The sequence below is a fragment of the Coregonus lavaretus genome, assembly GCF_964263955.1.
Source record: "Coregonus lavaretus genome assembly, chromosome: 17".
NCBI lineage: Eukaryota > Metazoa > Chordata > Actinopteri > Salmoniformes > Salmonidae > Coregonus > Coregonus lavaretus.
In genome coordinates, this window is record NC_140004.1 from 17,432,876 (window position 1) to 17,449,983 (window position 17,108).

Genomic DNA, 17,108 nt, shown 5'->3' on the forward strand with positions numbered 1-17,108 from the left:
GAGAGAGTAGTGGGAGAGAGAGAGCGAAGATTACGACGGATTGCGACGACGCATGACCATCATTTACTGTAAGTGCAAGCAAGGCATACTATAACAGTTAGCCTATTATTGCCAAAGATGGAAGCTTTCAGTTCCAGAGGTCATCTGTACCAAGCTGACAAGCCAGCTTTCTCCAGTTGGCAGGAGAAGAGCAGAGTTGCACACCAATGTGAGCTGTCAACAAGAGGGTTTAGTGTTTCACTGGTTGGATGCAGTCACTGGAGGAAATTGCACTTGTTGAATGTAGATATTACTGTAAATTGGTAGAAATAAATATAGTTGGTAGAGTATTTATAGTTGGTTGGAGGTAATGAATGTGGCACTGTGGGAAACTGGAGCAGGGTTGGAGAAATCAGAGGGAGACCTAGTACTGCAACCTGGTCTCAGTGCATTTCATATTATTCTGTACGTAAATCCGAGATATTCCATTTAGTATGATATGTTAGGTTTCGAATGGTATGTATTCATTTGTGGATGTCCATGAACCATTTTGTTTGATATGTTATGAATTACAATTCGTATTATATATTATGAATGTGTAAAACGTACAATATGTTAAACAAATGTAAAGCGTACAATTCTAGCAAGGTATGTAGGTGGCTAACGTTAGCTAGCTGGTTAATGTTAGCTAGGCTAGGGGTTAGGGTTAGGGGTTAGGGTTAAGTTTATGAGTTAGGTTAAAGGGTTACTCTTATGTAACTATACCAAATGTAACATATCATACCTCTGTAGCTCAGCTGGTAGAGCACGGCACTTGTAACGCCAGGGTAGTGGGTTCAATCCCCGGGACCACCCATACACAAAAATGTATGCACGCATGACTGTAAGTTGCTTTGGATAAAAGCGTCTGCTAAATGGCATATGATTATTATTATTTAATTTAAGCATCGCAGATTTATATTTACTATGTTACATCTAGTATATGAGACCAGGCTGAGTGCACAGGTGGAACTTGTGCAGTGCTGTGAATAGAATCAAATGCATTGCAGTGCACTGGATAAACTTGTCTTAGGGTAAGGATTTGTGTGGTTGTGTCAACATGCACATGTTGGAATGGGGAAATTAGTAGAGCAGAATGAGATATGTAGTTTATTGAATAGTAAAAATATTGGCACTCAAAGGTATTTACACAACCCTAGGCCTGTATGGGCTGAATCCAAGATGGAGATCCTTGACATTGACCACCTACCTAAACCATTGCCCCGTCTCTATCTTCACCTGGAATACACTTTCTGATCATTATTATCTTGAGTTAGCCTTGAAATACATCCACAGGTACACCTCCAATTCACTCAAATTATGTCAATTAGCCTATCAGAAGCTTCTAAAGCAATGACATCATTTTCTCGAATTTTCCACGCTGTTTAAAGGCACAGTCAACTTAGTGTATGTACACTTCTGACCCACTGGAATTGTGATACAGTGAATTATAAGTGAAATAATCTGTCTGTAAACAATTGTTTGAAAAATTACTTGTCATGCACAAAGTAGATGTCCTAACTGACTTGGCAAAACTATGGTTTGTTAACAAGAAATGTGTGGAGTGGTTGAAAAAACGAGTTTTAATGACTCCAACCTAAGTGTATGTAAACTTCCGACTTCAACTGTATATGACAAATATTTACAGTATTTACATATTCTTGCATAATTATACTGTATAGTAGCACAGGCCCACAATGTTGTTATTGTAGTGTGTCATCACAAAACTATTATGGGATTTCTTTTGAAACCTGAACATTTCACCATGATGACCATCAATACTCTCACAATAAATGTTTATTTTTATACTGTATCAGTCAAGTTCTGCTTCCATCTCAGAGAGCAGAAGAGCACATTGATGCAGGCCTCACCTGAGCCAGGTACAGAGAATGAGAAGAATGACCTACCTATGGCACTGAGGGGCTGGTCTACCCTCTATGAGTAGAGGCCTCTATTCATACCCAGTGCGCATACATCTGTCCCTGTCAAGTGTTTGACCATGATAGGACAATACCCATGTTTGATTGATAGTGGATATGTTGTTCATAACCATTTGAATATGATAAGTAGTCCAAGAGCTTCCAAGCTGATCTAGGGTGTAATTATTAGTCCAACAGTTGCTTCCATTTAAGAAACGCTTTTCAACAGAATCGGCGGAATGAATACACCCCTGATCACACGCAAACACGGTTCACTTTCATAGTAGCCACATACAAACAGCATGATCATTTTGCTCATTGTATAATTCCTTCTCGCATCTACGCGCTCTCCTCCTTTCACCTTTTCCCTTAGCTTGTGGACTTCAGTGCACAACACATCAGCTGTCTGTGACCAGACTAAAAAACCTTTACAAACCAAACCTTCATATCATAACCGCTAACCGCCACACACAGCCTACATCGTTTTCACCATATCAGCTAACGTCATAGTCAACATAGCTACTAGAACCTACGCGTTAGTAAACCCACTACAATCATGCAGTACAGTGTACAGTCAGCAAGCGGTTTAATAGTTACACCGGCTGGCCCCGGTGGCAATAAATTAATAAAACCAAAAGCTTACCTTGACTTGGAAGAGTTCCAGTGTTGGATAGCCATAGCCAGCTAGCTAAAATAGCATCCTTCTCTGTTTGAGCCAGGTGTTTGAGTAGGCTAAACTAGCTAGCTGCATTCGCTAGCTAAGTGAAAGTGAAAAAATACAACAAAATATAGCTAGCTCTCTCTCTCTCTCTCTCTCTCTCTCTCTCTCTTGCTTCTCCTTCATTTTTAAATAAATACATTTTAACTCTTCGACTATTGTCTTTCTCTTTGAGTGAACTACTCACCATATTTCATGCACTGCAGTGCTAGCTAGCTGTAGCTTATGCTTTCAGTACTAGATTCATTCTCTGATCCTTTGATTGGATGGACAACATGTAAGTTCATGCTGCAAGAACTCTGATGGGTTGGAGGATGTCCTCCGGCATAACTGTAAGTCTATCGAAGGGGGTGAAAACCATGAGCCTCCTAGGTTTTGTATTGAAGTCAATGTACCCAGAGGAGGACGGAAACTAGCTGTCCTCCGGCTACACCATGGTGCTACCTTACAGAGTGCTGTTGAGGCTACTGTAGAACTTCATTGCAAAAAAGTGTGTTTTAATCAATTATTTGGTGACGTGAATATATTTAGTATACTTTTATCTAAAAACTAACTTTTTAAATGTTTCACTATTTTTACTTTTATGAAATTCACTAAGGAAGATGGTCCTCCCCTTCCTCCTCTGAGGAGCCTCAACTGGCCAGATTGTAGTAACTTACATTGTGGTGCTGAAACTTGAAGTAGCAGCCGCAGCACAATCAATCGGAAATGGACAGTACATGGTGCTGAAAGTAGACAAATTCGAGTAGGCATAATTCATTTAAACCATCTTCATTTTAATGAGACTTTACTAACAACAAGAGGGCTTTGTGTTGGAGCCTATTTCTTACTATTTAAGAAATAAGAGGTAGACCTAACTGTTTGACAGATGAAATTAGGCTATAGGCTGCTATATCCATAGATTTATCGGTCAATTCCTCCACCCACCATGCACTCTTTAAATAGCCTACTTCCTTCCATGTCAGTGAAGGGCAGTTAAGTGAAAACCAAGACTCGAATTGAGGGGGAATGAGAAGGTATGCCATAGGCCTACCTTTTATTATAGAAAATGGCAAAAAGCACAAGCCTACCCTTTGTTAGTTTTTAAGATTTTGAAGAAAATAAAACAGATCTAATTATATAAAATGATCTACACTGAGTATACAAAACATTAAGGACCTTCTCTTTATATGGCAGACTGACCAGGTGAACCCAGGTGAAAGCTATGATCCCTTATTGATGTCACTTGTTAAATCCACTTCAATCAGTGTAGATGAAGGGGAGGAGACATGTTAAATAAGGATTTTTAAGCCTTGAGACAATTTAGAAATTGATTGTGTATGTGTGCCATTCAGAGGGTGAATGGGCAAGACAAAAGATTGATGTGCCTTTGAATGGGGTATGGTAGTAGGTGCCAGGCTCACCGGTTTGTGTCATAAACTGCAACGCTGCTGGGTTTTTCACGCTCAACAGTTTCCCGTGTGTATCAAGAATGGTCCACCACCCAAAGGACATCCAGCCAACTTGACACAACTGTGGGAAGCAATGGAGTCAAACATGGGCCAGCATCCCTGTAGAACGCATTCGACACCTTGTAGAGTCCATGCCCCGACGAATTGAGGCTGTTCTGAGGGCAAATGGGGGTAGATGAAACTCAATATTAGGAAGGTGTTCCGAATGTTTGGAATACTCAGTGTATAAGAGCGCTTTGGTTCGGGACGCTTTTTACTAGAAACAAGCTGTAAAATACCCAGGAAAGACGTGACTCCGATGCATATGGGGATATCATTGTTTCATTTCTTTGACATTCAAAGGCTGAGCTACAACCTTCTATAGCTGAGGAGACAAAGAATATGACTTTGCTTGGGAAGTCATCTAATTCTGCCACAATCAATTGATTAAGCTATTCACTTTCTGTTCAATAGAATATGTTGAAACCCAGACAGCTTTTAGGGAAACACTTGTGACCTTCTCTCGTTGGGTTTAGCCAGCAGTTAAAGCTTACGGTAGGCCAACTCTGTCTGGGGTGGAAAGGTAGGCCTAACTTTTGAAACTACCATGCTCAGATTCCTAATGATGTCTCAGATTTAATTATTTGCAAACAGGGACAGTTTCGTTGCAAACAAGACACACTGATTTGGCATTAGAGAAATATGATAAGATGAATAAGTAGGCCTATCTCTCTGTCCATTTAAGTCTGTACCAACAATAGAAACAGCACCAACAAACACAATCTGGTCAAACAAACTTTATTCGCCACTGAAACATACATAGCACTTCTCACTAAGCAGGAGCAGCATTTGCCATGGTTAGGGTGAGGCAGAGGGCAGGCACTGATTGTAAGAAGAGGCTCATGGAAGAGGCTCTGGGGGGGAGGTGGATCAGAGTCCTCTTCAGCTGGCCCCAGCAGCGGCAGGGGGGGCAGGGGGTTCGGGTGCTGGGGTAGGGGCAGGAGCTGGGTCAGGGGCAGGAGCAGGGATGGTGAAACACCCCCTCTTGTGCCACTGCATGTCCCTCACACGCCGGACAGACTGGATCTGAGGTGCAGGGGAATCCCAGTCGTTCCAGTGCTTGAAGTCTCCACGCTCAAACACATACTGGCGTCCCCTGTAGCCTGGGTACATGTAGCCGACCCATCTGGAACAAAGGAACAGAGAAGGAGTCCATGAGACAGGACTAAAATATATGACAGAATAATTTACCATCTTTTTAAGGTTTTCAGAAGAAAGACGAAGTGAGACATGAGAGAAACAGCAAAAGACAGAGAGAGAGATAGAGAGCAGGTGAAACAGGAAGAACTTGAGAGAGGGTGAAAGGGAGCTCTTACGTTCCGTTGAGAGCCTTGACACTTCCTACGCGATCTTGGAAACCATGTCCCCACAAACTGGGAACGTCATCATCAACAATCTCCATCTTTTTACCAGTGAAGCCTGGACTCTCAAACAGATGAATCTTGTGTTCTGCACTATCCTAAAGAGGAGAAATTGAGATATGCACACACACAGACAGACCGACACACTCAGTGTTAAGATGGTAACTGAAAGCTGACTCTTGAGATTGAGGCTTGAGGTAATCAGTGAGTATTCAGATAGTCAATGAGAGCCGTCTGCTGAGATAAGTGACTGTTGAGATGTACATGGCGTTCTACAATGGTTAAAGAGTGTTGAGATAATCTGTGAGTGTTGAGATAAACAGGGGAGTGCTGGAATGCTAAATATGTGCTGAAATGGTAAGAGAATGTTGATTTGAGATTGGTAGGGAATGCAGAGCGGTGAGATGGTAAACATGGTCAGTGAGTATGTTGAGACATTGTGTGAGTGCTACCCACCACTTTGAGTGGCCGCATGGACCAGAAGGAATAGCTGTACTGGCTGTTGGTCCAGGTGTCCCAGCGTGGATACTCGCCTTTCTCCAGAACAAACTGTTCACCTGCAAACCCCTGGCGGTCATACCCCACCCATCTGACAGGAGAGAGGAGAAGGATGAGACTGTTAGAATATGTCTCCTCAGCATGTAAGATGCTGTGTACAGAGATAGTATTCCTTTTTTTTGTTAACACAACATTTAACCTGAGCCTGAAAACACATTATGTATGTGTAAGAAAGTGTGTCTGTGAATGACACCAATGCACCAGTACTCACGGGCCAGACTCAACCAGCACAGAGCCCACCTTCTCCAAGCCCTTCTCTGAAACATCTTTACACTCGGCAGAAAACTCAGCCTTGCGACCCTGGAAATTCTCAAACTCAAACAGCACCACCTAGATCAGAGAGAGCGAGGAAAGAGAGAAATATTGACAAAGTAAAGCTGCCAATATAAAGATAGGAAAGATATGGGGGGAGTAAGGAATACAAAGAGGGCAGATAGACAAGTGGGGAAAATAGAGAAGTGGACAAAGGACGGAAAAAGAAATGAAGAGCGAGATCACGAGTATAGGGAGAAATACACAGACGACAGAGGAGAGGATACAGTACCTTGTAAGTGGCTCCTGCTCCACCCTGGCTCTTCCCTGCAGCCAGTTGTTCAGGGGCGTTCTGCTGCTCCGACATCCTCCTGGTCCACTGGTTACTCCTCTTTCAAGAGCACAATCAGGAGAGACAGAGACAGGAGAAACACAGACGCCATCATGGCATTCATTTCACAGTGATGACCATCAGTCCTCTCAGAATCAGTCAACATTTGCGTCCACTTCAGAGAGCAGAAGAGGACATTGGTGCAGACTGAGCTGAGAATAAGGACCTGAGGGCTGCGTTCTACCCTTTCTATCTCCAGGAGGCCACTATTTATCTACCCTAACTTTGTCCTGGGGCCAGGAGTTTTTCCTGACCGTAGGCTATAACTAGGGCCCAGAGTCATCCCCCATGAAGATACATGTTATTCTCATACGCTAATGCGCAACATTTCAGCTCCAGTGATTCCATGTCACATTTCCCTGTCTATAATGTCAAAATCTGCAAGCCTCAGACTGTATCGTAACCAGTTCTGCAACCCCCGACTCAATCAAACCCAACACTACAAACAATACACATTCCATAATACTCTATTCTGCAAACTCCTCATTTGCTCAATCATACCTTAGAATTTGGTATTCTTATATCTTAACCAACTCTACAAACCTATCAATCTCTATCATATGCAGTTTTACCAACAACTCAACTCACTCCATTATACTAAACTCTTGTTCCTACCCCTCCCATTAAACCTCTCCTTCGCCATCCCTGTCAACAAGCATGGCTGTGGAGTCTCCTTTTCTTTTTATGTAAAGTTCAAAGGTCAATGAAAACCCTGGTTATCCTGCTGTGCAGAACCAAGCTGGTTTTACCTGGATATGCCTGCTGTGTATTGGTAGCCTCTCTCTCTGTGTGCCACTTGGTGTTTGGGGTTGAGCCGTTGGTGGGCAGGGGGGGTATTTATGGTTTATTTCTGGCCACAACAGCAGAAAAGGGGGAGCTGTTGATACAGCAAGTCTGTCGCTCACATTGTGTCCATAACACTGCCTCTCAATAGGCAGATGTGTTGGCACATGCTACCCTGCCCGTCTGCCTGGCTGCCAGTGCATGGTGTGTGGGCACACGGAGAGGGAGCCAAGAGGATTCAGCAAACAGCCCCACTCAGCACAAATGGGTACACGCTCACACCTCTCCCACGCATACACTCTAACCACACCCAGCAGTCTAGACATCAGCTAACCTCCTCACACCATTCTCACCAATATCACCAAACTCACAATGGGGAACCAAACAATTCACCAAAAACTAACCTAACATTGATCTCCTTTCACTATATCCTGTTGAAATCATACACTGAGTATACCTTCCTAATACTGAGTTGCACCCCTCCCCTTTTGCCCTCAGAACAGCCTTAATTCGTCAGCGCACAGACTAGAATGCTGGCCCATGTTGAATCCAATGTTTCCTACAGTTGTTGGCTGGATGTCCTTTGGGTGGTGGACCATTCTTGATACACATGGGAAACTGTTGAGCGTGAAAAAGCCAGCAGCGTTGCAGTTCTTGACCCAAACCGGTGCGCCTGGCACCTACTACTATACCCCGTTCAAAGGTACTTAAATATTTTGTCTTGCCCATTCACCCTCTGAATGGCACACATGCACAATCCATGTCTCAAGGCTTAAAAATCCTTATTTAACATGTCTCCTCCCCTTCATCTACACTGATTTGAAGTGGATTTAACAAGCGACATCAATAAGGGATCATAGCTTTCACCTGGTCAGTCTGTCATGGAAAGAGCAGGTGTTCTCAATGTTTTGTATACCTTCATTTACCAAACCCTGACCCTCCATCTCTCCTATACCGCCGCCCCACACAATACCTCTCCTATACCTCCCTACACCAAACACTATCGACCTCTGTTATACCCCACACCAAAAATAGACAACAATCGAACTTCATAATACTGCAGACTGGAGAGGGTGGGTCTGAGCTGAAATTGGTGTAATGCAGAAGTAACATTTATCCCAATAATTACATCAAAGTCAGAAACTCAACTCAGTACATTTTATTAAGAAGTTACAATTTTGGACACTGGCATTATAACAGTGTAATATACATATTTTACTTTCAAAAATAAAATAAGAGAGAGATAATAAAAAATTAAATCAAACTGACAAAAGTCATGACAAAGTCAAACGCCATGGACACCATAGGGGCAACGACTCCATTCACTTCCATTGCATTAGCGTTCCAACATCGGCCTATGAAAATGTGGATGGTGGGACACAACAGAATAGCCAGTGCTGTAGTGAAATTAAGTGACAAAGTACTTAATGGAAGTAGTGGGCCAGTGGAGCATGGCTAACATGGTCAGGGGCATGGCTAACATGGTCAGGGGCATGGCTAACATGGTCAGGGGCATGGCTAACATGGTCAGGGGCATGGCTAACATGGTCAGGGGCATGGCTAACATGGTCAGGGGCATGGCTAACATGGTCAGGGGCATGGCTAACATGGTCAGGGGCATGGCTAACATGGTCAGGGGCATGGCTAACATGGTCAGGGGCATGGCTAACATGGTCAGGGGCATGGCTAACATGGTCAGGGGCATGGCCCAAGTCAGCTCTGAGCTCTAAAACAACTGGTGCAAATAGACAGTCATGTGCCGTAAAATAGGGTAAAATAACCACCCACCCTCATCTCAAAACAATATACTTGACTCACATTCCCCACTGGATTAGTGTAAGCCATACTCCTACCATTCCACTATACATCCACACTGCTGCACTGACCATGTGCACAATGGGACCATAACAGTTCTGTGGATGAATCCATGATCAATGATATCCAGACTATATGATTGTACCACTGCTACTTGGTGTGTAAATTCAGTGTCTGAGCATGACGGAAAAGGAGCCGAGATTGTGCATGCACATATGTTGTCAACAGTGATGTAGTGATAAAAGAATAGGTGGGTAAAATCTCTCTCTCTAAATGGGAGATGTGTTGCAGACATCCGGATAAAACAGAACCTAGGGAGTGCACATTGAATGTATGGCTCATTGGTAACACATACAGTTAGACCATTTTTCTTGCAATCCTTACGCACTCATCCATCAGTATTACACACAATCATTTGATCTTACACTGAAGAGGTAAGTGAAGGTAAAGGGAGGAAGAACAGGCTGATTAGTGTTTTTCGTGTGTGTGTGTAGGAGTGTAATTGAGAGAGCTCCAATGTGATTAACCCTTCCCCTTTTCCACCACACACACACTCTACACACACCCTCTACACACACCTACACAAGGATTTTGTATTGTAGATATGTGGTAGTAGAGTAGAGGCCTGAGGGAACACAATGTGTGGTGAAATGTAATGTCATGTAATATTTGTAATTGTATATAACTGCCTTAATGTTGCTGGACACCAGGAAGAGTAGCTGCTGCCTCAGTTAAAAGGGGCTGCATTAGGTCAACACAACAGATTCTCAGTTAGTTCATGACATCAGTCACTGAGTGTATCAGAGGAATGGGCTTGGGAGCCTCTGCTGTAGTGATACTTGAAATGCTCTCCATACAAAACTAGCACTCTGACATGTTATGATTCATCTTTCAAATTAGCAACAATACAAATATAACATTTCATGATTAGATACCATATTTATTACTAACACATAATATACAGCCTGGCTGACCATTAGTTCAGCAGTGTTTTTGTTCTTTATGATCAATGACAAAAAATAAAATGTTATCCTATGGCAATGCTTGTTGACTATTACCAACACCCCTTGACTGATAGCTACACATAGGAACTCATAGACTAACCTGAAAAATACATTTAAAAAAGAAATACAATTATATCTTGTGGAGGTACTACCCTGTCCTCCAGCTTATTGAACCACTTCCAGGTTAAGAGGCGTGTGGTCCCACAAGTTTAACCAGTCCTGAAATGCAACCTGACAGGAGAGAATGGGTTTCCCCCCTTCCGTAGTCTCCCCTGTCAGGTGAGAGGGTAAAGTGGCTCTATGCAAAGGAAATGAACAAGCTGGAGGCGAGCAGCCAGATGATTACCCTGGCTCGTTTCATCCATAAGACCAAGGTTGTCTGCAAAAGGCACCATGCACATGTATGTGACCCAGGCAGGAAGAGAACCGATAAAATGAACAAACAGATGACAAATTACAGCAGCAGTTTCCATCTTCTCAGGGTCAAAGGTTAAGGCTTCTGTCTCCAATTCTCCAACAGATTATTCAGTTTTAAGGCAACCTACACAGAGGATGCAAACGGATACAAACCATCAGTATTTTAGGGTTATTTACTTGCAAAACAGACACACTTTAATATTATTGTCTAATTCTGAAAATGTGGTAAAATGTCACGTTTATTGCCAAGGGCACAAGTACCCTATGGAAGTAGATTAAAATGATTCACCATATGAGGAACATTTGGGAGAAGAAGAGCGCTTACCTGCTCATTCACACTTAGCTGTCATTTTCATACTGACTCAAGCGCTTCTTAGACTTCAGCTCTCTCAGCCACTGTGGTGAGGCCTCCTCCCTAAGAAGACACACAGACAGACAAAGGGAGGCACAATCATTACAAATGGTACATACTTCTGGTCTGACTATCTCAACAATCCCTGGTTTGGGTTATTAGATCAACAATCCCTGGTTTGGATTATTAGATCCAGGCTGAACAGAGGGAAGAGACAGGGTCACCATCTTACCCATTTTCTTTCCCTCCGGAGGGGGGCAGCACAAGGGATGCCCGGGGCAGGAAGGGGGATTTAGGAGAACGGGACAGCTGGGAGGGAGATGGGGCGGCTCCGTCTGTCTGATTGTCAGAGTCGCCTCTCTTCTTGAGCTGGGCCTGCCAAACAGAGGGGGGAAACCACCAAGAGAACATATCAAAGGCTCATTTTTCACAGCAGTATGAGTGACAACATTACATTACACTCCTGGTCAACTCTCTGCCTTCCAGACAACATCTGTTTCTCTTGAGGAGGCTCACCTTGAGAGTGGAGGGGTCCATCCCAGGAAAGAGGGCGACTCTCTGGGGCTGGGAGGAGGCAGCAGCAGAGCGGGGGTCTGCTCCTCTCTCCTGCTCCTCAGAGTCCGAGTCTTCCTGCTTGGAAGACTCAATGTCCTCTGTAGAGGACAACACACCGAGTACATCATTTCACAATCATAACAAATAGGAGGTTATTCAGAAGTCTAACAGATCTTTGACCATCTAAGAACATCTCCAGTCGAACTGGTCGACTCAATCCATACGATAGGTGTGTGGGAGAACCAAGGTACTGGATAGAGATATGCAAACCTTAAATTAACTTTTTGGTACACCAGCAAGATAAAAATCTACCAGCCACTCAGATTTCTTACCAGCCACAAGGCTTGAAATAAACTTTCTTTGCCACTTGTCCTTCAGGCAAGTAGGACAGATGTTTTACTTGTCCAAAAGCTCAAGTCACTTGTCCCCCCCCAAAAAAAGGTACAGTGGGGAAAAAAAGTATTTAGTCAGCCACCAATTGTGCAAGTTCTCCCACTTAAAAAGATGAGAGAGGCCTGTAATTTTCATCATAGGTACACGTCAACTATGACAGACAAATTGAGAAAAAAAAATCCAATCACATTGTAGGATTTTTAATGAATTTATTTGCAAATTATGGTGAAAAATAAGTATTTGGTCACCTACAAACAAGCAAGATTTCTGGCTCTCACAGACCTGTAACTTCTTTAAGAGGCTCCTCTGTCCTCCACTCGTTACCTGTATTAATGGCACCTGTTTGAACTTGTTATCAGTATAAAAGACATCTGTCCACAACCTCAAACAGTCACACTCCAAACTCCACTATGGCCAAGACCAAAGAGCTGTCAAAGGACACCAGAAACAAAATTGTAGACCTGCACCAGGCTGGGAAGACTGAATCTGCAATAGGTAAGCAGCTTGGTTTGAAGAAATCAACTGTGGGAGCAATTATTAGGAAATGGAAGACATACAAGACCACTGATAATCTCCCTCGATCTGGGGCTCCACGCAAGATCTCACCCCGTGGGGTCAAAATGATCACAAGAACGGTGAGCAAAAATCCCAGAACCACACGGGGGGACCTAGTGAATGACCTGCAGAGAGCTGGGACCAAAGTAACAAAGCCTACCATCAGTAACACACTACGCCGCCAGGGACTCAAATCCTGCAGTGCCAGACGTGTCCCCCTGCTTAAGCCAGTACATGTCCAGGCCCGTCTGAAGTTTGCTAGAGTGCATTTGGATGATCCAGAAGAGGATTGGGAGAATGTCATATGGTCAGATGAAACCAAAATAGAACTTTTTGGTAAAAACTCAACTCGTCGTGTTTGGAGGACAAAGAATGCTGAGTTGCATCCAAAGAACACCATACCTACTGTGAAGCATGGGGGTGGAAACATCATGCTTTGGGGCTGTTTTTCTGCAAAGGGACCAGGACGACTGATCCGTGTAAAGGAAAGAATGAATGGGGCCATGTATCGTGAGATTTTGAGTGAAAACCTCCTTCCATCAGCAAGGGCATTGAAGATGAAACGTGGCTGGGTCTTTCAGCATGACAATGATCCCAAACACACCGCCCGAGCAACGAAAGAGTGGCTTCGTAAGAACCATTTCAAGGTCCTGGAGTGGCCTAGCCAGTCTCCAGATCTCAACCCCATAGAAAATCTTTGGAGGGAGTTGAAAGTCCGTGTTGCCCAGCGACAGCCCCAAAACATCACTGCTCTAGAGGAGATCTGCATGGAGTAATGGGCCAAAATACCAGCAACAGTGTGTGAAAACCTTGTGAAGACTTACAGAAAACGTTTGACCTGTGTCATTGCCAACAAAGGGTATATAACAAAGTATTGAGAAACTTTTGTTATTGACCAAATACTTATTTTCCACCATAATTTGCAAATAAATTATTAAAAATCCTACAATGTGATTTTCTGGATTTTTTTCTCCTCATTTTGTCTGTCATAGTTGACGTGTACCTATGATGAAAATTACAGGCCTCTCATCTTTTTAAGTGGGAGAACTTGCACAATTGGTGGCTGACTAAATCCTTTTTTCCCCCACTGTATGCAATACAATTTTTACATAACTGTCTGATGCAAGGAACCACTTTACAAAATAAAATACATTATCTTTTTTACCATAGAGAATCAGACAAAAATGTTGGCTACACTCCGCCTATTGGCTTTTTTGCATATTCAAGCCTGTCTCAAATTACAACACTGCCCCTTTAAGGCTCTCCTGGGAGATGGTTAGTCACCCTTCATAGCCTATAAAATATTGCAACTTTACAATTACAACCAAACACTTTTTATGTCTCTTAAAATAATTCCATTCAGGGCTCAAAATTAAGGGCGCCCCGTCGTCCCTGGGACGATAAAAAAACATGTCTACGGTAGAGGTCTTCACGGATCCACCTGTACCCGAGACCCAATCCAGGTCTGGATCCAGAATTATAAATAATATCACGGGTCTGGGTCGGATCTGATATGATTGTCACGGGTATGTATAATTTTAAATGACTTGTCTAGAAGGGCCGTACAGATCCGAAAAAGACTGCTGCAGTAGAGAGAGAGAAGAATTGTATAATTTATACTGCTGCTCTTGCTTTTCACAAGAGTGTAGCTTGTTTACATTTTAGTCATTTAGCAGACGCTCTTATCCAGAGCGACTTACAGTTAGTGAGTGCATACATTTTTTTTCATACTGGTCCCCCGTGGGAAACGAACCCACAACCCTGGCGTAGCAAACGCCATGCTCTACCAACTGAGCTACACGGGACTATAGCACACATGTAGGAACTAAAATCTGCACACACAGGGGACCGCTATTGGCCGACAAACAGCCCAGTCCCCACTCCATGGGCTACAATAGAGTTCCCCAACTGGCGGCCTGAGGGCCAAGTTTTCGGAGCAAAATAAAACAATTATATATAATTTTTTACATTTTCATTGTTGGACATAAGACTGTAAAAACACCAGGAAATTAGCTCCAAGTGATTTTGATTTAAGAAATCTGTTCCCAAGTATTCCCACGCATAATAGAGAGACACATGATCGTATACAAATGTAAGCAAGGTTTGAAATTATTATGTTTTAGTCAAACATATCTCTTTGGACTTCTTGCAGTCAATTTGCAGACTACAAATGATTTGTAATTATAAACTGGGTGGTTCAAGCCCTGAATGCTGATTGGCTGACAGCCGTGGTATATCAGACTGTATACCACGGGTATGACAAAACATTTATTGTTACTGCTCTAATTAAGTTGGTAACTAGTTTAGAATAGCAATAAGGCACCTCGGGGGTTTGTGGTATATGGACAATATACCACGGCTAAGGGCTGTATCCAGGCAATCTGCGTTGCGCATAAGAACAGCCCTTATCCGTGGTATATTGGCCACATACCACACCCCCTCCGGCCTTACTGCTTAATTTTGTTCTGGACCCCGACTATCCGCTCAAGAAAAAAATTAATCGGCCCACGGCTGAATCTAGTGGATGATCCCTGGGCTACAACCACTAACCCTAACCTTGGGAGGATTGGCCACATTTGGAGAGTGGTGGTATGAAGACACTGTTGGCCAATCATAAGTCATCAAAGCGGAAATAGGCTACAGTCATAGAGCCTTGCTCCGTGTGTGGCAAAAGTTAGGAGATATCTAAATCAATGGAAAATGGAATTAAAATGACACAATTAAAAGTTAAAGGAGAAGGATAGGCTGCAAAGACCAAGAGCCAACAGGTAGGTTGCTACTTAATATTCTGAATGGAGTTGTTGTTATTTGTAACTGTAGGATGAGAAAGCGCATGCACTGCAGCCTCAGTTAGCCTAGCTAGCTAAGGTTAGCTAGCTTAACTAGCTTCTCGTTCCGGTTTGATGCAGTCCAAGACAGGTACTATGTAATCATATTTGATAAATAACCTAGCTATGGCAGCTATTAGTCTACTATAGCGCGAGTCTGCTTGGTTGGTTGCTGTCTCTCGTCTCGCCCTCCCTACTTGCTCCTCATGTCACTCGCTCATAGTATGGCCTCTCCCCTGCCTGCTAGAGCGGCACCTCTCACGCTCCGGTTAATAAAGTAGCTTTAAAAAATGACTTTTCTACTGCTTCCCTCACTCTGATCTGACCGGGTCTGGATCCTACCAGGTCTATACAGAAAGGGTCTAGTTGTCCTCGGGTCCGTTCGGAACGGTTCTCTATATTAATTTGATTTATTTTTGCATATCGGGTCCGGGTGGGAAAGCCCCAGGTCCATTTCGGAACGGGTCCAACTTTTTGGCCCCGTGAAGACCTCTAGTCTACGGTTCAAAACAGACTCTGGGAGAGTTCTGGGACGACAGATCCAAAATTCATACAACCACCGGCCATTTAAAAAAATTCTGAAGCAATAAGGCTGATGCAACAGATCAGACCGTTTTAGCTTATAAATGTTGAAAAAGTTGTATTTCTTCATATTATAAGCTCAACAATGTGCACATGGCTGTAGGCTATGCGCAAATGTTCCAAAATGCAATTAACGGGAAAACACCATTCTCAAAAGTGCAGCGCACGCGCTAGCGGTTTCATGTGACAGAGAATAAAATATCTGTTAGAAATTTAAGAAAGAGGGGAGATCTAAAGATGCATCAAATAGCATGGGTGCTAATATGACTAGGATTATGCCTTTGGCTGCTGGACAATAAAATAAAGTTGATTTGAAAACCAATAGAACATGTAAAAAAAATAAAACTGCTTTCAATGGCATTAAGAGTTTATAAAATAATTCCCTCAACATTTCTATGGTCATATTTTGGCTAGGCTACTTTGAAACAAGGCAAGACATGCTTAATTAAATTACATAAAACATTCAGGGTTTTAAACAATTGCATTTATGGTTAAATAGTTTCAAAATGCTGACCGCCTCCACTCAGATTCAAGGTGGGTGATGTGTGGTGTGCAACAGGCACTGTCTTTCACTCTCCTGTCTTGTGATCATTTGATCTAAATAAACCGTGCCTCGGGTATATCGACAGCCATTAGATGTTAATGTTAATTATCCTTCATTATATTTGTCAAACATGACTGGCGTTTACCCTATATTTATGTAATTAAAAGTCTCATTAAAGTTTGGCAACATTTTCTGGCGCCTCCCTCATGTCAGCATCAGTTTGGACATGAGGCTGTAGCACAGTTTTTTTTATTTATGTACATGAAAAATAGATTTGAATATTATTCCAATGTTGGCCTCTGATCCAATTCTGATCGGATGTTTGATATTGTGATTTGTGCGTATATATATTTTTTAACTTTTCCATTTGGACAACTCAAATCTATATTCTTCTTGTCAGACAAATTTTTTTTTTTTACTTGTCCCGGACAAGAGGACAAGTGTTAATGTCGAGCCATGAGACAAGATATTTTCTGCCCATAATTACATCAAAAAGAACAAAAAAAGATGACCATGCTTTGTAATGTTTCTAAAATAAGGAATGTATTAGTAAGAAGTAATGTGTTTTATTGC

At 42.7% G+C, this 17,108-nt stretch overlaps 2 protein-coding genes across 2 annotated transcripts in view; both read right to left on the reverse strand.

The window, feature by feature from the left end:
- Positions 1-5,027: 5,027 nt before the first annotated feature.
- Positions 5,028-6,683, reverse strand: LOC311145055 (beta-crystallin B3-like; the record flags this gene model as incomplete). Its single annotated transcript, XM_084181245.1, has 5 exons — positions 5,028-5,271; positions 5,462-5,604; positions 5,963-6,095; positions 6,276-6,394; positions 6,609-6,683. 5 exons carry the CDS (start codon positions 6,681-6,683, stop codon positions 5,028-5,030), a joined length of 714 nt encoding a protein of 237 aa, XP_084037371.1.
- Positions 6,684-8,634: 1,951 nt separating this feature from the next.
- Positions 8,635-17,108, reverse strand: part of LOC311144960 (uncharacterized protein) — a 63,494-nt gene continuing 55,020 nt past the window's right edge. Inside the window, exons 10-13 of the mRNA XM_084181153.1 lie at positions 11,595-11,731; positions 11,311-11,453; positions 11,052-11,141; positions 8,635-10,850 (exon numbers count right to left, since the gene is read on the reverse strand). Of these exons, the coding sequence (XP_084037279.1) occupies positions 11,066-11,141; positions 11,311-11,453; positions 11,595-11,731 (356 nt within the window). The 3' untranslated portion in view covers positions 8,635-10,850; positions 11,052-11,065. The remainder of the gene's footprint in view (positions 10,851-11,051; positions 11,142-11,310; positions 11,454-11,594; positions 11,732-17,108) is intronic.